The sequence below is a fragment of the Periplaneta americana genome, chromosome 16 (assembly GCF_040183065.1).
Source record: "Periplaneta americana isolate PAMFEO1 chromosome 16, P.americana_PAMFEO1_priV1, whole genome shotgun sequence".
Taxonomy (NCBI): domain Eukaryota; kingdom Metazoa; phylum Arthropoda; class Insecta; order Blattodea; family Blattidae; genus Periplaneta; species Periplaneta americana.
Genome location: NC_091132.1, coordinates 56,259,981 through 56,282,606, shown reverse-complemented (window position 1 = coordinate 56,282,606; position 22,626 = coordinate 56,259,981). Strand labels below are relative to the sequence as shown.

Here is a 22,626-nt window from a genome sequence, read left to right as displayed (position 1 = left end):
AGTCATGTTCACAGCCTCCAGAATCTTCTCCTGTACTTCTGGAGTTGTAGATCTTGGTCGTCCCCTTCCCAAACCAGGAGAGTAAAATTTTCCATACTCGCACAGACGGTAATGGAGACGTACAAATGTCTTCCGATCTGTACATTGTCGTTGTGGGTACCTCTCCTGGTACAAACGACGAGCCAGCGCAGCATTGCCGTCCGCCTTACCGTACATGAAGTGTATCTCTGCCAGCTCTTGATTTGAATACGTGTCGCACAGTCTAACGCCTACACAACACTGAATGTAACCTTGGCCTCGGAATGAACTGTCAGAGTGCCCTCTTAATGTCTCCTTTGATGGCAACGACCTGCGGAAAGAAAAACGTTCCGTTGAATTTCAATGTTGTGAAGGCCATAACTCGGAAATAAAGCATTTCCGGACACATTTTGTAATGAACTATTTTGATTGTCTACATGTAGGAAATACATACCTGAAATTATGCCCCGTATTTTTGAAACACTCTGTATATTATGCAAATCTAGTCTTTCAGGTAAAGCTCCCTGTAAAGCAGATTTGAATAATTTCAAGGGAAAAATTGTTCCGGGGTCGGGTATCCAAGCTGCTTTCTCGTTCCTAGAGAGCATGTTTGGGAATTCCATAATCTTCTTAATCTGTGGTCCTGCTCTGATCTTTGCCTCAGACTAGGCTGACGAGATTTTTTATGGTCCATCAGGGGACATTGGAAATTTCAAGAAAAACCACAAATGCTTATCTAGTTGCTCTCCATTGAAATGTTAAAGAAAATAGATGTAACAGTAGATACAACGATAAAACTTTGCACATTAGATTTATAGAGTATCTTAAAGGTTTGAATTAAATGTAAGATATAGATAATTACAGTTACTAAGAATTCAGTTTCAGTACTGATGCATGCATGGAAGTCTTCCACATGATAGGCCTATTGTATACACTGAATTTTAATACACACATTTTACAAGTACTTCTTTGAAGAATGTTTCTTTTTAAGGATCTGTTCATTCCCATACGGCTTCACACTAAGTTCTTCAAATGAGGAATGAAGTTTTTTTTTTTTTTCACTTGTAGACCTAACAAAGCTGTAGCTGTTTCAACAATTTTTTCTGAGTTTTTATCAGTCCAGATTGAGTTCACTGTGGAGAAAAGTCTTTCAACTGATGAATTACTGACTGCAAGACATGATAAATGACACTATTTTGAGAAGATTTTCAAATGGAATGAGTTTTTTCTTGAAATGTTGAAAAATATCATACCACTTTTCACCTGTTGGTTTGTCACAAAATTTCTCATTTTTTGAACTACTTACAAATGGATGCTGCGGCAGTTCTAACATTGACCGAAGATAAAGATGCTATGTTCTTCTCAAAGATTGTAGAATATCTCATACTGTGCTTGCTGTTTCTTCTGTCTGATACTGAGAAGTGTTCAAAAATGTGCATGAACAGCAGCAGTTCCATCACGATCCTTAAATATTACTTACTTACTTACTTACTGGCTTTTAAGGAACCTGGAGGTTCATTGGCGCCCTCACATAAGCCCGCCATTGGTCCCTATCCTGAGCAAAATTAATCCATTCTCTATCATCATAACCCACCTCCCTCAAATCCATTTTAATATTATCTTCCCATTTATGTCTCGGCCTCCCTAAAGGTCTTTTTCCCTCCGGCTTCCCAACTAACACTCTATATGCATTTCTAGATTCGCCCATTTGTGCTACATGCCCTGCCCATCTCAAACGTCTGGATTTAATGTTCCTAATTATGTCAGGTGAAGAATACAATGCGTGCAGTTCTGTGTTGTGTAACTTTCTCCATTCTCCTGTAACTTCATCCCTCTTAGCCCCAAATATTTTCCTAAGAATCTTATTCTCAAACACCCGTAGTCTCTGTTCCTCTCTCAAAGTGAGAGTCCAAGTTTCACAACCATACAGAACAACTGGTAATATAACTGTTTTATAAATTCTAACTTTCAGATTTTTCGACAGCAGACTGGATGATAAAAGTTTCTCAACCGAATAATAACAGGCATTTCCCATATTTATTCTGTGTTTAATTTCCTCCCGAGTATCATTTATATTTGTTAATGTTGCTTCCAGATATTTGAACTTCTCCACCTCTTCAAAGGATAAATTTCCAATTTTTATATTTCCATTTCGTACAATATTCTGGTCACGAGACATAATGATATACTTTGTCTTTTCGGGATTTACTTCCAAACCTATCTCTTTACTTGCTTCCAGTAAAATTCCTGTGCCATTCCGAGGCTTATTTGAAGGATTTGTAACAAGCTGTTTTTTACGGTGAAGGGTTGTTAGCCCTTCCCCCAATCCCCTAGCTGGAGAACCACCCCTCATCAGCTGTCCGCGACTGCTTATTCAATATATTCACAGCTACCCTCCATATCTGGAGGCCGTCTCCTCGATCTGCAACCTGAGAACATGCCATGCTGTGGTGATAGGGACCCACAATACATGGGATCCTTAAATATTTATATGTAAAATTTTATTGAAAGAAAATCAAAGCTTCTGGGGACAAAATTAAATTCCAGGGACAAAACAGGGACATTTGCTACCCAGGGACAGTAACTCAAAACTGGGGACTGTCGCCGGAAATCGGGGACGTCTGGTCAGCATACCTCAGACAGCTGAGGGAACAAACTGGTAAGGTACTTGAAAGCTGCTGATGGGTCATTCCATTGTAACAAAGTTACATTCTTACATGGATTTCAACATATGAAATTTTTCTGTAGTCAACTACACAGGAGAACAATACTTTGGAATATACCTGGTAATGGAGGATAGTTTGAAAATTATATAGTGGCAAAAATATAATCTTGTGATGGTGCATATTCTTGTGTTTACAATTTGAAAAAATGTAACAAACATTGCATCAAAGATTAAGTTATGAAAGACTATTGTGAATCACTGTTCTTATGATATTTCGTGTTGCATAAAAAAATACAGCTTCTAGGAAAATTGTAGAACTAAATGATATAAAGTTTTTAATTCTACAGATATAGGGTGTACGGTACAATTGTTGGCAGTGTGTCAGTTCTTGGCAGGTGTTGAACATAGTTAATAATAATACGTTTAATTTTTTCCCACAGACAAATCTACTTAGGGAAAAACATAGCTTACAATGTTGGTCACATTATTATGTGAATGTTTTCTCTCCATTTTTCTTTGAGTCTTCATGCTGTGTGTAAATGTTCTGAACTGCATATCTAGTGTTGAATTATAAAGAAAAAAATAAGGACACAGGAGTGACATATTCTGTGAGTACCTGTCTATGTTGTATATTACATATTTAAAATACAGTTATACTTGATCTGTATGTTCTGCTGGTTATGTAATTAAATTCATTCAATCTCATAACCTAATTTTACTTAAAATAATTTGGGTGCCAACATCTGTATCATTTTTTTCTACATATTTTAATAATTGGCACCCCCTGCCAACAACTATATTTTTGTGTATTAGTGATATAAGTACAGATTTTGAATCACCTTCTAATGTAGTTCTATTATGTATATTTTCGACTCACTTCTGATACTTGGTTACAGTTCTTGGCAGGGGTGCCAATAAACTGTAATTTTGAAACGACATTATTGCGACATTATAGAAAACTTTTCCCCCCTGCACAGGGTGTCAGAAATGTCATCAAAAAAGTAAAGATACACATCTCAGGATTTAGAAGCTGCTATTAATGATATCAAAAGTGGACTTCCAAAAAAATGCAGCTGCGAAGAAACATAACGTTCCTCGGGCAGCAATTCAGTTTCATTTAAAGCAAAATTTTGTTAAAAGTCGCCCTGACCCCAACACAATTTTGACTGATGAAGAGGAAATCACTCTCAAAAAATGGATCATTGATAGTTGTAGAAAAGGATTCCCTCGTCGTAAGGCAGATGTGATTGCAAGTGTCAAAGAATTTCTCCACAACCGGCCAAATCAATTCTTAGACAATACACCAGGTATAGGTTGGTATAAGGCTTTTCTGAAAAGACATCCAGATACTGCGACTCGGACTAGTGAAGCTGTCACTTCAGCAAGCAGCTGCGTCAGCGAAAAAGACATTCGAAACTAGTTTGTCAAAATATCTGAGTGTCTAACGGAAGAACAGAACATTGATGTTCTTAATCAACCTGACAGGATATTCAATGCTGACGAGACAAGTTTCATGTTGAATCCTGTAAATTGAAAAGTTTTAGGCCCAAAAGCAGCTAGAAATATTTATGAGGTGGATCAAGGAAATGCCAAAACCTCCATAACTGTAATGTTCATCTTTTTAGCTAGTGGCTTGGTGGTACCACCGATGGTAGTTTTTCTGTACAAGAGGATTCCAGCAGAAATTGGGCACTCAGAGGCTGGATGAAAACTGAAGTCTTCTATGAGTATGTTGGAAATTTTTTTGTGTCATTTCTAAAAGAGAAAAACATCGAAACACCTGTAATTCTATTTGAAAATGGGCATGAAAGCCACATATTATGCCATATTATTCAACTCTGCACAGAACTTGGTGTTGTATTCCAACGCAATGCGAATTCTTCAACCAGCCGACGTAGCAGCATTTAGATCCATAAAAGAAGGCTGGACGAAAGAAGTACTTAATTTGCGCACAAAGATCACCCTCATGAAGACCTGAAAAAGGAACATTTCTGTCCCGTCTTAGAAGCAGCCTAGAGAAGTACGTTAAAGTTAAAATGCTCCAAAGTGGTTTCTGAGCATATGGGCTATTTCCTTGGAATCCTGATTCCATTGATTACTCAAAATGTCTTGGAAGCAAAGTAATAAATGAGACATCAACTCAGTCATACTGTGAACTATTGCCAAAATTAGATTATGAACATTTCAAATTACTGGTGGCTGAAGAATTAATAGAAAAGTTCAAAGACATTAAGAGTGAGACTGAAGTAGAACACAATAATGAATTTTATATTCTCTTCAGGATGTGGAACGAAGTGTTTCGTAAAGGTGTGCAACCAAAGATAATGAAAAAATGAAAAGACAAAGCACTGTTTTAATTCTATAATTAAGCCAATTATTTCAGACTATAAAACGATAGATTACAAGCAAAATTTGGAAAAGATTCAGGCAGATAAAGAACACAAAAAACAGGTAGAACAAGAGAAAAAAGAACAAAGGAAGAGAAAGAGAGAAGAAAAACTCTAAATACAAAACAGATGCCTAAGAAAAAGAAAGAGCGAATTACTAACGTGGGTAAGGGTACTGATATAACTGAATTAATGACATTTTTCAAACAAAGCATGTGTTATGTTTGTGTTCGTAATATTAAAACTGAAAATGGAAGCCTGCAATGTTCACTGTGCAATAAGTTATTCCACGAGAAATGTGTACCTAAAAATCAACAACAGCATATTCCCGACAACACAGACTGCGATGATTTCCTTTGTCATTTGTGCCACAATGCTGATGAAAGGGATAGTGAAGACTTGTTTTTAAATACTGAAAGTGATAATGAATAAATGGAACGTGTGTTGATTTCAATTTTGTTATACACTGTTGAAAAAACGAGTATGCCAAGAACTGTATCAATACCTGCCAAATATTGTAACAACCCTGCCAAGAATTGTATTTTTCAGAACTAATTTTTTTCACATGAAAAAATATTATTATTTAAATTTAAAATGTAACTTGATATATGTGCATATATGTAAAAAATATCCCTTTGTCCCATAGAAGTTTCATTTTTACGATTGAACTTAAAATATCTACTCAATTTTTAATTGACTAAAAAATCATCCTTAACCCTGCCAATAATTGTACCTTTCCCCCTATGTTACCTGAAAATAATTCTGAACTTAGAGTAACAAACGGCCTTGAAAATTTTGTGAAAAGATCCTAGTGATAATTGAAAAAAATGATAAGTTTTTTATGTTTCTTAAGTGGTAAATGTTAATAGGCCAGTATTTGAGAAGAGCATAACTGTGTTTGGTGTGGCAACTTTCATGGGTTTGTTGGATTTCTGTTACTGGCAATACACTTTTCCATTCTTCTAAATGTTTGCAGCTGTTGAGCCAGTTTTACCAGCAGGGACATAAAAACACTGTATATTGTGTTAGATTTTGTGATGTCATGAAATTGCTCAGCATTTTGCATGGTAGCATTTCCTTGTAGAACTCTCTTCCATGCACTGTGCTTAAAGGTAACTCCGTGAAGATTTTTGATTCTGCTGTTCCTTTCATTGTCTTGTTTTATTGTACATGTGATGTGACAGTTGAATTAGCTGATTACTGAAAAGTGGAGAATTCATTTAGGCTATAGATATACTTTCTTGAACCAGATGTCCACCTTCCAATTGCTTAGTGTGGACCTCACTACAGTCATCGGTGTGGATTCAATATCTACACATTCTTGGCAACTTCTTTTCATACAGTTCTTATTTTCGATTTCACAAACTGTTTCTTTTAGAAGCTCCTGGATGGTTCTTTGTGTTTCATTTGTTTTCTAGGGTGCTGCTGAAATCATTAACTGCATATTTTCACAGTAAGGGCAGCAGCACACTACCTGATATTTATCAGAGACCAGCCTAACATGTTTCGGTCGCCAATTGTCACAGTTGGATTCTGCAGATTATACTATAAGGAGCTTTTTTTTTTTCTTCATATAGGCCTACTTCTTTCCATTCCCATGTACTATAATAAAATTTTCCTTTCCAAGGAGTTGACAGGAAATATCTTCATATTCATAAAAATCCTCACCTTTGTGTAGTATTTACAGTAATAGACAATGCAGAAGTTGTGGAATGTTTTGCTGGCTGTACTGATAGATTAAATGATTCAGCAAGCTTTCTTACTACAACTGTTCTTTTTCTTAGGCTTGTAGGAAGGTTTCTTTGTGCTCTTTTCATGGCCATTCCAAATGAATTTGCACTCTTATGAGGAGGACTTTTTGAAGAACTATCTTTCGAAATACGTAAATTCAAATATTTTGCTTTATGTGTTCTACGATATTCTTGTTCTATATACATATATTCATATATGAGGTCTCACCATCCTCATTGAATAATCAAGACTACTATTTTATGTTAGTAGTCAACATGTAGATACCTATTCATTATATCGTCGGCCGACACCATGGATCATGTCCCGGTGTAGCTCAGTTGGAAAGCGCTCAGCGCGCAGAGCTGAGAGGTCCCGGGTTCGATTCCTGGTGCCGGAACAAATTTTTTTCAGATCAATAGATATTCTTACATCTTACAGTGTTTGTAATGGGAAATCTTTCTGCAGCTTTTTCTGATTTTGGCCTTTTCCTAAGTTTCCTCATTATTGTATTTTATTGCATTTTATTTCCTCATTATATTACGACACTTTTCTTGTCTCTCTTGAGTTTTTACTGGATCCATTCTAGCCCTGTACTCACACATTCTCTCAACAGCTGATTTTGGAATTTATTTAATACTGAAATGCATAGTACATGGTCTGTCAAACATCAGAATATACTAAAGCACATCTTATTTTAAATACATAGGACTGCCAGACTTAGGCCATAAATGAATAATTTCATGTGTAATATCTATTATTTTTTTTTGTGTAAAAACATTACCACATTACTATGTAACATTTGTTACTATTTAATGTAACATTTGTTACAAAGAATTTATATAGAATTATTGTTTTGAAAAATCGGTATGTTTAGTAATTATGTAGATTACATTATGAAGTAAGGTAATACAGAATTTAATTTTAAGATAAAAAAACAGCCTTTTAATTATGAAACAAAATTTATATTTTCTGTAACAAATGTTACATGATCTAAGATTTCTTTTAAGTGTGGATAATTTCTTTAATACGAGGGTCAGTCAAGTGAAAACGAGAAATAATTTTTTTTCTCCATAGAGGAATTTTATTTCTCAGAATAATCTCCACCAGTGTTTAGGCACTTATCCCACCTGCTCATCAGATTTTTGATACCTTGTTCATAAAAGTCTTTCGGCTGCTAGTGGCATCACTGCTGCACTGCCTCAATCACATCACTGTCTGTCACAAACCAGCGCCCTCCCAGGTCACTTTTCAGATTACCGAAAATATGGAAGTCACAAAGTGACAAGTCCGGGCTGTAAGGGGGATGTTCGAGCACCTCCCAGCGCAGGTCTCGAATAGTGTCCATGGTGTGCCAAGCTGTGTGTGGTTGCGCATTGTCGTGTAATAAAATGACACCTTCACGCAAATGTCCAGGTCCCTTGTTTTTGATGACACGACACAGTTCAGTAGGAAGAATTTCAGAGTATTGAGCAGAGGTGACAGATTCTCCTCTCTCGAAGAAGTGGCAGAGTAATGGATCCTCTGAGTCAAAGAACAGCATGAGCATCACATTTCCCGTAGTCGTAAAATTTCTGAACTTTTTTTGGGTGTGGTGATGTGTCATGGTTCATAGTGCTTGCACCATGTTTCATCAACTGTCACAATACATTCCAAGAAAACCTCCCCCTCCTGTTAATAATGCATCAGATGTTGCAATCTCAGTCCCATCCGGTGTTGTTTGTGCTCACCCATGAGACATTTGGCACCCACTTTGTGCACAATTTACGGTACTTCAATCTGTCGTGGATTATTGAGTATGCAGATTCATGACTGATATTCAGGTTCTGAGCCACTTCGGTCACTGTACACCTCCAATCTGCCCAGATGAGATTGTCTGCTACAACAACATTTTCTTCCGTAATGACTGTGTGGGACTAGCCAGGGTGTGGGTCATCCTCCAGTGATGTTCGCCCTTATTGGCATCGATTTGTCCACTCATGTACTCGGGCATGCGACATGCAGTTGTCCACATACATCTTCATACAGCGATAAAATTTCAATTGGTGAAATGCCTTTGACAGCTAGAAACTGCACCACATCTCACTACACTGCGAGAACTCGGATGCTCCCGTTACTTTGAACGTCATCTTTGTCTTGCTGCTGTGCATCACTCCCTGCACATGCAGGTTGGCTAACCTCGGACAATACAACTCTCAATCAGTAGTATCAACTCCAAAACTTTTTCCCATGGCAGCGCATAAACCTAATTGTTGGCAGCTGATTTCTCGTTTTCATTTGACTGCCCCTTGTAGATACTTCCACTCCATGTTACTACATAGAGGCACTAAAATAATTACTTTCAAATGTAACTTAGTGCTAACTTCATGGCATTTAGTATTTTGCCTAAAATCAAATGATGTAATTTTAGCAGAATTCCTCTAGCAGCCATGATTACTTTGCTTGTTGGGGGGGGGGGGGAAACCCAGATTTTAGTGCCAAAATTAAAATTACACCATGTGTTATAAAGTCAATGTATTGGAGCATTGTTTACTGCAAGAGAATAATTTGTTCGATTAAATATAAAATTTTGTCTTTATGTTCCACTTCTCATGGAATGACTCCGATTCATTATCAAAAACTTTAATGAATTGTTTTATAAGCCCCAATTTGATATGTAATAAAGGCATTAGCACCTTCTGGGAGTCAATCAGTGGCTTCCATTTGACATTATTCACCCCCACACTGAAGTGGCCACAAACATAGCAAAATTCATCTGCTGAATGCTCACATCCTCTGGAACCATATCTTAAATATAAATAAATACATAATCTGGGTAATTTATATTAATGACCAAGCCTGTATGTTAGTTTTAACACACTTAGCACTGGATGTATCTGAAAAGTAATAAAAACAGGACATATAAGAAATTAAAATAAAAATTGGTATGAACATATCTAAAAAATCAATGTTCTCGATCATAAAACCAAAGTTTGTGAGGAATAATTAACATTGGCTACACTTTTTAGACATAACCTTAATGTGTTATAAAATAATACTTAAAACCCAGAAACAAACAAAAGGTTAAAATTTCGTACATAGTGAATTAACCAAAAGTAAGAATTGGTACAACAGTTTTGCCATTCACTTGTTTAACAAGTTACCTTCTGAGGCCAACTCTAGGAGTGTAAACACTTTTAAAACAGTGTTACATCACTGACTCATACAAAATCCCTTTTGTAGTCTTGAGCAATTTCATAATACTCCCGTAAATGTAATATTTTAATTATTGTATTTGATTAAACATATTTTGTACATTTGACTATGTCCATAGCACTTATTTGGTGCTTATGACAAATAAAGAATGATTATGGTTATTATGAAAAATAATTAATATTGACAACTTCATACTGATACTTAGATAGCTGCATTAGGGACTGTATGGTTGCATAAAAATTGCTAAATTCATGCCAGGAGTTATACAACTCTGGCAGTACTTTTATTTTGTGCTTTTACATAATTATTGACTTTACACTAATACTTATACAGCTGTAAATGAAGAATAAATTAATAACTTATAAAATAAAATAAAAGTAATATAAAATGAAATAAATATAAAATAAAAATTTTGTATTGAAAAGAAATATCACCTTCTACACATTGGAAACGTTTTGTTTGCACTACAGTGCCAGCACAGTTGAAATCCAGAGCTGTGAACCAAAGCGGCATGGTGGGAGATGGAGTGGTGTTGGTCTGCGAGGCACAGGGTGACGTGGCATGATCAGTGTCTCACCGATTCCTCAACCACAGCCACACGCAGATCATGGAGAGACAGGCACTGCATGGAGTCAGAACAGAACTGCACCTTGAGTCCTTAACACATAGGGACGCTGGACCCTACCGCTGTTCAGCATCCAGTGACTTCAGGCAGGACGAGATGATCGTCTACCTCACAGGGAAGGGTGAGTTTCATGCATGATTTACCATTGTCGAAAATAACTGCTGTCCTTGATGTTGGCTCTATTGTTTTTATGAGATGAGTGGAAGGAATTAGTTCTACTAACAGCTGCATTGTTTGAGTTTTAAAGTTTAATAATTGTTAAGTAAACGTAATAAATAAATAAAAATTGAAACCCTCTACATTGTTATGGCGTATTTCGTGCGACAGAAAGATATCAGTGTCTGAAATAATAATTATCTTTATAGATGATATTTGTGTTATTATTATTATAATGTGCAAAAGTACTAATGATTTTGAAACTGACTGCATGAGTATATGGTTTAAAGCAAATAAACTGTCGCTGAATATACACTGGCGGTCAGTAGTTTTCGGAATTATTAAAAATTAATTTATATTGAAATACAGAGAAAACGAATTGGAAAGAAATGTAAAATGCTCCTGGTGATTATAAGACGAACCCTATTCTAATTGAAAGCTTTCAACATTGTAAGGTATCATCTCTTCTCGAGCATAGTTCGTTCCAATGCATGTCAGTGATTGAAAGCTAACCTTTCAAGAGTGAACTACAGGCATCCATAGGGCGTCCAAATAGCTACAATTCTAACTCGCATTATTCACAGATTGTAAATGTTATGCTCTGTGTAATATGTTGGAACGGTAAATGTTGCAGAAATGCTCTATCTTGTAAATTTATATTGTCTCATGTTATTGTTTCTGCCAATATAAATTTACAAGATAGAGCATCACCTATTATAGAACAATTAATCTATTTCCAAAAAATATAAGAAAGAACTTTTAAATTATTATATTGTCATCACTTATTAACTTTACTCATATAATATAAATAATAAAGTATTGTCTTCAACGAGAATCAAATATCTTATATGATTTATAACCCAAGAATAAAGGTGTTCTATCAATAGGAGCAGTTTTTGCTATTATAGCAGGATTCATCCAATGATATCCGTTATTTACAGGCCTAACTATAAACCGAAAATGATTAAAAGCACAATTTGCAATTATATTTGTAGGAGTAAATATTACATTCTTTCCCAAATTAATGTATACAGTATTTTGCTTTGTAAAATGACACAATTTATATTTTTCTCTTGGAAACGAAAATTTTAAAATGACTTTATCATATAATCAAATTTGAGTCATTAGGTTTGGTTTGCTTACATTTTCTTGTAACTTGGTATTGTTGACGGTACTCTTAGACTAGACACTTTGTACGATGGTTGAAACCTACCAGAGCAGACAGGCACAATAGTCATGGACCTAGGTGAACTTAAAAAGCAGAGGGCGTGATCATAGTTATCAGAACCAACAAGAATTTTCAGTGTAATGTAAGTTATAAGAAGAATATCTCTATATCAGTAGACTGAAGCGAAGCTTAAGGTCAATTAGAATGGAGGAAATAATTTAAATACCGATATATATTTAAATATTGTAAATTTTATACTAAACAACAATGTGACTTTTATATAAAGCAACAATAATTCCTTTCTAAAATTCACCTTAAATGCTCTCGTCAACAATAGGATTTGCACTGAACACAGTGTTCGTTATTGCACTCCACAGACGACAATGACAATTTACTTGGATTATTGAGAACAACAATGAACTGTTAATTTTAACTAATGTTCACAAAGCACTATTTACAAATCAGAACTGTCAGTTCTCAGTTTGTTTGCCTTGGCTAGTAAGCTCTTCTAGCTCAGTCACTCGAGTTCACAGTATCTCGAACCCCAGACCTTCAGAGACAGTCCACTGAACTTCGAACTCAGGTCCCCCAACTGCAGTCCACTGCACTCGAACCCAGGACTTCGGACGCTCGCACAGCTGCGGTCACACTCAAGTCGGACTCCGGTCTCGAAGCTGGCTTGACTGCTACACAAGACTGGCTGGCTTGCTCTCCACTCTAAAGCAACACTGACTTACTGACTGACTGACTGACTGTTCCAAGTTCACTAGCGTGCGTAATTTATAACCACAGCGACGTAGACGAGAAAGTTCGAGCTCTCGATTTTTCCACTTCGACGGACTTCTGGACCTCTCTCGGCAAGCAGCAGATGCGTGCACAACCTCCCCTAGCTGCGTCGCCGTAGTACACTGCCCCTCTTACCTCTCAGCATGCAGACGCTCCCGTACACTCGCTACATCCTAAGCGACCAACGTTTATTCGGCCACGCCCCCCCTGTCGGACACGTGTTCGAACCCTGGTGCAGCTGTCACAATATATTGCAAATTATATATATCCCAATAAATATATCCATGTAACCAAACGATTATGAATATAAATAATGTTGTGTTGGCAAGTGATTTTTTTTTTAAGAAACATATGTCATTTATTTTTTACATTTCTACTTTTGACTAATAGCTAGTATCCCCTCCCCCCGCTTTTTTTTTAAGTAAAAATTTTGTCGATTGAGTCTATATAAATGGTAGTTTCAAGCGTTGTTACATCAAGAGTAATGAAGTAAGAATTCGTTGATTGACCTTATTGAGTATGTATATGAGTTACAGGAAAATGGAGAAAGTTACACAACGCAGAAGTGCACGCATTGTATTCTTCACCTGACATAATTAGGAACATTAAATCCAGATGTTTGAGATGGGCAGGGCATGTAGCACATATGGGTGAATCCAGAAATGCATATAGAGTGTTAGTTGGGAGACTGGAGGGAAAAAGACCTTTAGGGAGGCCGAGACGTAGATGGGAGGATAATATTAAAATGGATTTGAAGGAGGTGGGATATGATGATAGAGACTGGATTAATCTTGCACAGGATAGGGACCGATGGCGGGCTTATGTGAGGGTGGCAATGAACCTTCGGGTTCCTTAAAAGCCATTTGTAAGTAAGTATATGAGTTCAGTAAAGAATTGGCTACTGCAGTTAATAGATAAATAGAAAATGCTCTTGAACAGGTAATAGAGGACAGAAGGTTTCCAAGGCAGTTTTTTCTTCCCTTCTCCATCCACCATGTGATTATAAACATGTGAGAGTTGTTGGAAAAGGAAATATGTAGTTTTGTATTGTAAAGTATTAGTTATTCTGAAATTTGAAAAGTGCAAAAGGGGCTGCTTTGTGTTATTCCTTCCACTTCCTATACACTCCGGACTGCTGGTGCTTTATTGCTCCTGCTGCCCTTTCATTACATACAGGGTTAGAAGGACGAAGAGGTGAGATATGCCCGGGTCTCAAACATCGAAGACGTGATAGTCATCACATGTCTCCGATATCCGTATTTCAGGAGGAGTGAGTGTTCTGCAGAACATGCAGTAAAAATAGCAGCTTCTTAGCATGAAATTTGTGGGAGCATATAGAATTTGAATGTGAGTAAATGCAGGAAAATAAAAGTGTGGAAATATGACTTTAAAATGTCGATTTTCTGTGACGAAAACCTATTTGTGATTGTGAAATATAAGTGAAACATGAGTTCTGAGAGCGATTATGTTGATAAAATGTGGTGAACGTATAAATGAAAGATGTCTATTTATATTTGTTTGCAAAAAAGGGAAATAGTTTTTATAATGGACATAATTTTACCCATCTCTTCCTTAAAGGGGAGGATGTGGGCAATATTATTTAAAAAAATAGCGTGTTAAAAGTTTAGTCCACCTAGAAGTTGTGTTTAGTATTTAAATGCCAAAAGACACAAATAAGGCTTTGTGGTAGACTTGAAAGTGAACGGGTTACATCAGCTTCTTGTCTATGCAGATGACGTGAATATGTTAGGAGAAAATACACAAACGATTAGGGAAAACACGGAAATTTTACTTGAAGCAAGTAGAGCGATCGGTTTGGAAGTAAATCCCGAAAAGACAAAGTATATGATTATGTCTCGTGACCAGAATATTGTACGAAATGGAAATATAAAAATTGGAGATTTATCCTTCGAAGAGGTGGAAAAATTCAAATATCTTGGAGCAACAGTAACAAATATAAATGACACTCGGGAGGAAATTAAACGCAGAATAAATATGGGAAATGCGTGTTATTATTCGGTTGAGAAGCTCTTATCATCCAGTCTGCTGTCCAAAAATCTGAAAGTTAGAATTTATAAAACAGTTATATTACCGGTTCTTCTGTATGGTTGTGAAACTTGGACTCTGACTCTGAGAGAGGAAGATAGGTTCAGGGTGTTTGAGAATAAGGTGCTTAGGAAAATATTTGGGGCTAAGCGGGATGAAGTTACAGGAGAATGGAGAAAGTTGCACAACACAGAACTGCACCTGACATAATTAGGAACATTAAATCGAGACGTTTGAGATGGGCAGGGCATGTAGCACGTATGGGCGAATCCAGAAATGCATATAGAGTGTTAGTTGGGAGACCGGAGGGAAAAAGACCTTTAGGGAGGCCGAGACGTAGATGGGAGGATAATATTAAAATGGATTTGAGGGAGGTGGGATATGATGATAGAGACTGGATTAATCTTGCACAGGATAGGGACCGCTGGCGGGCTTATGTGAGGGCGGCAATGAACCATCGGGTTCCTTAAAAGCCATTTGTAAGTAAGTAAGGTAGACTTGAAAGTTATTTTACCGAAATGTTAAATTTTCTGAAATCATATTATGATTACAGTCATGCTATTTCACACACAAGTTAATGTAACTGAGATGTATCAATTTATGCAAGGACATTTTAATAGCTTAGAAGTAATTTTTTATTTGTCAGTACTAAATTTTGTCCTATATTATGCCGACTATTTTTCCGTTATTTTATTGTCTAGTTTCTCTTCCATTTTCTCTCTATCTCTCTTGTATTTTGTCATCAAGTTTGTGTGATATGTCCCAGAGTATTTTGCCTCTTTTGTGTTGTGGTTTCCAGTCTATTTTGCAGTGTATTTTTTCTGCATTTTCTCTGTATTTCCTCTTTATATTGAACTCTATTTTCCATTTATTTCTCCTGTAATACCTCCTTTATTTACCGCCTATTTTTCCTTCAATTTCTGCTTTATTTTGTTCTTAATTTTCCCTGAAATGTCCCCTCTAGTTTCCATTCTGTTTTCCCGATCTATTTCCTCCTCTATTGTTGCTTTTTTGCCAGTGTTTTGTCCTCTGTTTTCCCTGTAATTTTCAATTGTTTTGTCTATAATATCCAATTTTTCCTCTGTATTTACTCCTATATTTTGGCACGTTATTTTCTGCTCTATTTTCTGTCCTATTTTCTTCTTTATTTCCCTAATGTTTTCATCTCTCTTTTCTCTGCATTTTGTTGTCTATTTTTGCATCTATTTTCCACTCTATTTTCTTCGCATTTTGTTTTATAATATCTTGTGTATTCTTTGCTTTACTTTCTTATCTCTTTGGCTGTACTTTCCTTTCTTTTTCACCTCTATTTTCTGTCTATTAACCCTTTACTTGTCTATTTTTTCGTTTATTTTCTTCTCCATTTTGTCCTCTAGTTTACCCTCTATATTCTCTTCTATTACTGCATCTTTTCTCTCCATTATCGCTATGTTTTCTGCTTTATTATTCCGTCTATTTTGTGCTCAAATTTCTATCTACTTTGTATTCTTTTTGCATTTTCCGTCTATTTTCTCCTGTATTTTCCCTCAATTTTCTCAACTATTATTATTGTCTCTGTTATCTCTGTCTTATCTCTCGCTAGAGGAAATAGAAGGAAAATAGATGACAAGGTACAGAGGAAAACAGAAGGGGTAATAGAGGATAAATAGAGGCGGAAATAGAAAGAAAATGAAGGCAAAATACACTGGAACATAGAGGATGTAGAGGGAAAATACAGAGAGAACGTAGAGGAGCAAATGAAGAGAGAATAGAGAGACAGTATAAGGGAAACATAGAGAGGAGATTAGAGGAAAGAATAGAAAAATATAGGGAATAATAGAGGAGAGACGTGAAGAGGTATAATAGACGAAAAATAGGGGGATAGTAAAGGAGAAAGCGGAGGGGATAATATAAGAAAAGTTGATAAGATAATAAAGTGACAAATAGGGAGAAACGTAGAGGAGAAAATAGAGAGGAAAATGGAGTAGAAAAAAGAGAGTGTAGAGGGGAATATAAAGGGGATAATAGAGGAGAAAATACAGGTGATAATAGAGTGAAGAAAACAGAGGAGGAAATACAAGGCAAATTAGAGGGAGTAATAGGGAAGAAGATATAGGATGAAATAAAGGAGAATATAGAGATGGAAAAGAGAGGAGAAAATAGGTGGATATTAAGAGAAAAGAAATGGAAAATAGAGGGGAAAATACAAGGAAATATAGAGGAGAAAATGGATAGGAAAATAGAAGGAATAATAGGAGGAATATAAAAGTGTACATGAGAAAGTAGAGGTTATAATAGAGAGGATATGCAGGAGAAAATAGAAGGGAATATAGAGGATGAAATGGAAAGGAAATTAGAGAGGGAAAAATGGAGGGGAATAGATAGAAGAAAATAGATCGAAATAGAGAGAGAAGAGAGGAACAATAGACGAGAAAAGACAAGGGGAAAAGGTAGGAGAAAATAGAGTGGAAAATATATGGGATAATAGAAGTGGAAAGAGAGGGAAAGTAGAGAAAAATAGAGCAGAAAATGGAGGGATAATAGACGAGGAAATAAAGTAGAAAATAGATGGGATAATAAAGGAGAATGTAGATGGGAAAATTGAGAGAATAGAGAGGACAAACAGAGGAGAGAATAGATGGGGAAATACAGGGGAAAATAGAGGAGAGATAGATCGATATAGAGAGAAAATGTATGAGTGAGAAAATAGAGGGGATAATAGATGGAAAAGAGAGAAGGAAAAGGAGGCGAAAGTGAAGTAGATAATAGAGGGAAAGTAGAGGTAGGGGATAAAATATAGAGGGGGTAAATATAAGGATAAAGAGTTAAGAGGGGCGAAATAGAGGACAAAATAGAGGGATAATAGAGGAGAAAATGGAAGAGAATTCAGAGGGGATAATGAAGAGGAAAGCAGGGGAGAAAATAGAGAGGATAATAGACTTGAAAATACATGGAAAGTAGAGGCGATAATAGAGTAGAAAATAGAGGGAATAATTAATACCGACAATGTTCCCCCCCCCCCCCCGGTTTAAATTTTATTAGTTTTATATTGTGCGCCATGGAATGAAATATGGACTCCGATGGTTTGTTTATTCGCGAGACGGCGTCTCGAAGAGTCCGAGATGACTGTTGGCCAATGTTGCCAATAGAGCTATTTTGTTAAATATTATTGAAAATTGCTTTTTTTTTTTGACAACAACTTATTTTCTCTTTTATATTGCTGAAATAGGGATTTAGAAACTTTTGACGCTAGAAAATAATGGTTTCTGTATTGATAATAAGGAATGATACGAATTTTGAAGTACTGTTTAGGAATTTTTGGTGATACGTGTGTTGGCAATTATGAAATGCAGGGCATTGAGTGCAACATGAAAATGGCTGACTTTTGTGAGGTGCGTAAATTTATTGTGCTGTGTTTTTTTGGAATACAAAATGGAAATAAGTATGCCAGGTAAGAATATTTGGGAAAATTTTGGACTGTGAGAGTTGTAAATGAGTTAGAGGCACTTGAGAAGCCGTTGAATAAAGTTGAGCGAATGAATGTAGATGCGTAGTAGCTGTAGGTAATTCGTTTTGAAGTTTCTGGAGCAATGGGTTGTAATGTAATATTGATGAATGTATCGTAATTTTGCGACGGTAACGTATAATTTAATTATACGATGTGTAGGTGACGTATAATTTAATTACATGATGTGTAGGTCTACTGGTCTATAGTTCACCATCTTGTCCGTTTTGAGTGATTTGTGATATAAAATGAATAATAAAGCATTGCGGATTAATATTCTTGAAGATATAATGCATTTAGCTCCCGCAGTTCCTATATCTTGAGGTTTCATAGGTTACCTAAGATTTAAACGACTTTTGTCATGTTTCAGGACATTTTGGGGCAGATTGAGAGTAGGTGTTTGATTCTGTGGAGTGACACAGAAGATGAGAAGATGGTAGTGAAGCTGCACTGTGAGAGGAGATGGGAGGCAACTGTGGAGCAAATTGCAGTGACGATACACGATACATGCATTAAGTGGTAAATATGGATTACAAATTAATGTCGATATTTAAACACAGTAAATTAGGAGTAAGAGGGTGTGCGTGTTTTATTATCAGTGCATATCTTGCTGTTTGATAGATTGCGAAAAATGTAAGGCACTTGTAAAGAAATGTGATCGTCAAGTGTTATATTGCAGGGTATTTTGGGGCAGTTGCGGACAGAAGGCAGCTCTGGGACAGGAGATGAGAGACAACTGTGGATAAAATACAGTCAGGAAACATGAATAAACTGGTAAATATGAATTTGTAAGTGGTGTCGATATTGAGACACAGTAAATTAGCAGTAATAATAAAAGAGTCACAGAAAATAGTTGAAAATTAAAATAGTGTGGATGTTGGTTTCTGAAGATGTGCATGTTCTGTTATCAGTGCATATGTTGCTGTTTCATAGTTTGCGGAAAAATGTAAGCCTCTTGTAAAGAGATGTGATTGTTATGTGTCCTGTTGCAGGGTATTTTGGGGGTGGTGGTGGTGGTGGTGGTGGTCTGGAGGCGGCTCTGGGACAGGAGACGGGAGACAGATGTGGATCAAATAGCAGTGAGGAAATATGCATAAACTGGTAAACATGGATTACTAGCTAGTGTCGATATTGAAACACAGTAAGTTAGCAGTAGTGATAATAATACAGGCACTGACAGTGGATGTAGGTTTCTGAAGATTTGTATGTTGTATTAACAGTGTAGTTTGCATATCTTGCTGTTTCATAGGTTGCGGAAAATGTAAGGCACTTGTAAAGAAATGTGATGGTGATGTGTCGTGTTGCAGGGTATTTTGGGGCAGTTTTGGACTGGAGGTGGCTCTGGGACAGGAGATGGAAGACAGCTGTGGTTCAGATACCAGTCGGAAAATGTGCATAAACTGGTAAATATGAATTACTAATTAGTGTCTATATTGAAATATAGTGAGTTAGCAGTAGTAATAATAATAATAATAATAATAATAATAATAATAACAACAGTGGAGTGCGCAACCTATTGCATTAGGGTAGGCTCTTCATGTTTGCATGCTACATAGGTATACAACTTACAATATCTCGAACATATTGATAATTTGATATAATTTTAGTGAGTTCTGACATCAAACCAGAGCAGCAGCCAGAAGGAGGGTAAGAAAACAGAAACTTCCGGAAACTAATGATAAAATAAATTGGTAATTAAATAAATCATACCTTATTTACTTAAAGGTGAACTCCATTCTGCGTTCCTTTTTAGAAAACTCCTCAATGACATCGCTGTGGAATGTAGGGGATTTTCAGATTTCTTTCAGCTTTTTCTTCTCAATGGACATCAAGGCTAAACTGCTTAATCTTTCTTGCCCTTGAGTTGATCTTTGAAGTGATTTAATCCGCTTAAGGGCAGAAAATGACCTCTCAGCAGATGCAGATGTGCTTGGTATGGTCAAAACCAGTAGGGTCAATTTGTACAATTGGACAAATTCTGTGTGGAGTTGTTTTGATTTTAAATGTGTCACCAGTTCATGAGGGTATTTTCCACGAAACTCTTCCATTGAATATAGGACTGTCAATTCATTTTTTAGACGAACTATATCAAACACTGCACTGTGCTTTACATTCAGCGCATCCAGGGCGGAATTAGGAAAATTTAATTTATAAGACTGAAATTTGTTTGGATCAAGCAATGAAATAAATTCCAACTGAGGGAGATTTCCAAACCTATCTGTAATATGGTTTGTCACATTGTCTATTTTTTCAAAAAATATTCTCCTGTATTTTATGACATCATTTTCCAGGCATTTTCTTTTTCACGGCACTTCTTCACATTCGACTTCATTACAAACATCACTCCATAATGCATCAAATCTGTATCTCTCATGTAGAACAATACGTTTTGTTTCATTAACCTTTTCTACACAATACAGAATATCCAAATGCTTCGTTTGAAGAATGTTGTACAGAATGTCAATGTATGCATAGATCTTTGATAACACATTTAGAAGAAATTTGGTCTCAAACTCTGAAAGGAAAGACAAATATCCATGCGCAAGAGCAACAGTTTCACTTTCCCAGTCTGATGAGTTGTTGAGTATATTTTTAAAAAAGTCCACCAGCAATTTACGGTTCTCCTTTACAATATTGACTATTCTGGAAGAGAAATTTCATCTTGTGGGTGCATTTCTTGGAATTATTCTGTTGGAATATTCAGTAAGAGCATGCGCGCGTTTTGTAGACTTGGAGAAGAAGCTACTTAGTCCATTCAATGTCTGAAAAAAAGATCCGGCACTCCTTAATACTCATAGCTGACTGAGATAAAACTAGATTTAGGACATGACTGAAACAATGAACAAATAGAGCTCTAGGATAAATGTCTTGAACTGTGGTTTTAAGTCCATTTATTTCTCCAGCCATCTCTGCCGCACTGTCATATGTTTGACCAACTAATTTGTCTCTAATATCATAAGATCCCACTATGTCCATTACATGATTAAATAAACCATTACAGGATCTATCTGCACTCACATCAACGAAGGAAATAAACGTTTTTTGAACCTGTGCTGTCTGGTCATGGACATACCTGAGAGTGGTGGATAGTTGTGATTTGTTGCTTACATCGGATGTTTCATGTAAAATAACTGCAACATGCTGGGCCATGGAAATGTCATTCTTAATAGATTCCATCAACACGCCACTGATAGCAGCTATCAGGTCATTTTGAATTCTGTTGATGTGCCCTTAAATGTTGTAGATGACTCTACATGTTCTCGAAGAGTAGTGTCGTAGCTGCTCAACAAATGTAAACATTCTATATAGTTGCCTTTGTTAAGTGAATCTTCACTTTCGCCATGCCCTCTGAACGGCAGTACTTGCATGGCTAAGAAGCACGTTGTGTCGATTAGGCTTTTCATTATTTCTATGTTCTTCTTCACCATTTCATTGTGACGCGCCACATCCGATTTCAATTGTTGATCAAGTTGGGTGTCAATATGAACACTTCCAAAACAAGAAAGCTGAACAACCGAACGCAAATGACATTGCGATCGTTCGTGTTTGACAATGGCATTGCTGAGATTATGTAAATTATTATAACCCTCTTTGTTCCACACACTTTGTTCGTTACAAATTAACGGTTAGCACGTCTAGCCGCGAAACCAGGTGGCCCGGGTTCGATTCCCGGTCGGGGCAAGTTACCTGGTTGAGGTTTTTTTTGGGGTTTTCCCTCAACCCAATATGAGCAAATGCTGGGTAACTTTCGGTGTTGGACCCCAGACTCATTTCACCGGCATTATCACCTTCATCTCATTCAGACGCTAAATAACCTAAGCTGTTGATAAAGCGTCGTAAAATAACCTACTAAAAAAATCGTTACAAATTAATAAGCATGGCCAGCAAAATAATGACTGCATCCTGTTAGCTAATTAGTTTTCACATATTGGTTCACATTGAAATAACGTAAATATTCTCTACTCTTTTCTTTATGTAAAAACTTAAAGTTCGGAAGCGCCGGCACTGGTCTTCCCCCCACAGTTACAATTTAAACTTTTTCGTTCAATGATCTACAACCGAAAGTCCTTTTAAAAATCTGTTCAATTATACAGTGATCTTCTGCCATATTACAACAATATCGCACTAGTTTTACCTCACTTTGTTTAAATAAACTCTATAACACACTCACTTTACCAATAGAAGTTCAAATAAACACTATAATACAGTAATTTCATCACCAAAAGCGCTTTCATTAGCGCCTACCAGCCTAACGTACTATGGCAATGGGCAAGACACGTAAATCAGGACGCATGTGCCAGCTGTTCTAATGTACTGATTATGAAGGGAAACACTACGCTCACTGCAGGGCCAGGGAGGCTCAGCAAG

At 36.5% G+C, this 22,626-nt stretch overlaps 1 protein-coding gene across 4 annotated transcripts in view; it reads left to right on the top strand.

Annotated features, from left to right (window-relative positions):
• The window catches only part of LOC138716305 (uncharacterized), a 38,553-nt gene that overhangs the window by 5,722 nt on the left and 10,205 nt on the right, over window positions 1-22,626 (top strand). For 2 of the 4 annotated variants that reach the window (XR_011336632.1, XR_011336631.1), the window contains exons 2-6: window positions 10,464-10,739; window positions 18,629-18,777; window positions 18,938-19,032; window positions 19,251-19,359; window positions 19,566-19,661. Coding sequence is in view for 1 of the 4 variants with exons in the window: in XM_069849241.1 (XP_069705342.1) it covers window positions 19,348-19,359; window positions 19,566-19,661 (108 nt within the window). In the remaining 3 variants the exon portion in view is untranslated. Of the gene's footprint in view, window positions 1-10,463; window positions 10,740-17,985; window positions 18,205-18,628; window positions 18,778-18,937; window positions 19,033-19,250; window positions 19,360-19,565; window positions 19,662-22,626 lie in introns of those variants that run through there. The other 2 variants (XR_011336630.1, XM_069849241.1) reach the window with 2 other exon arrangements.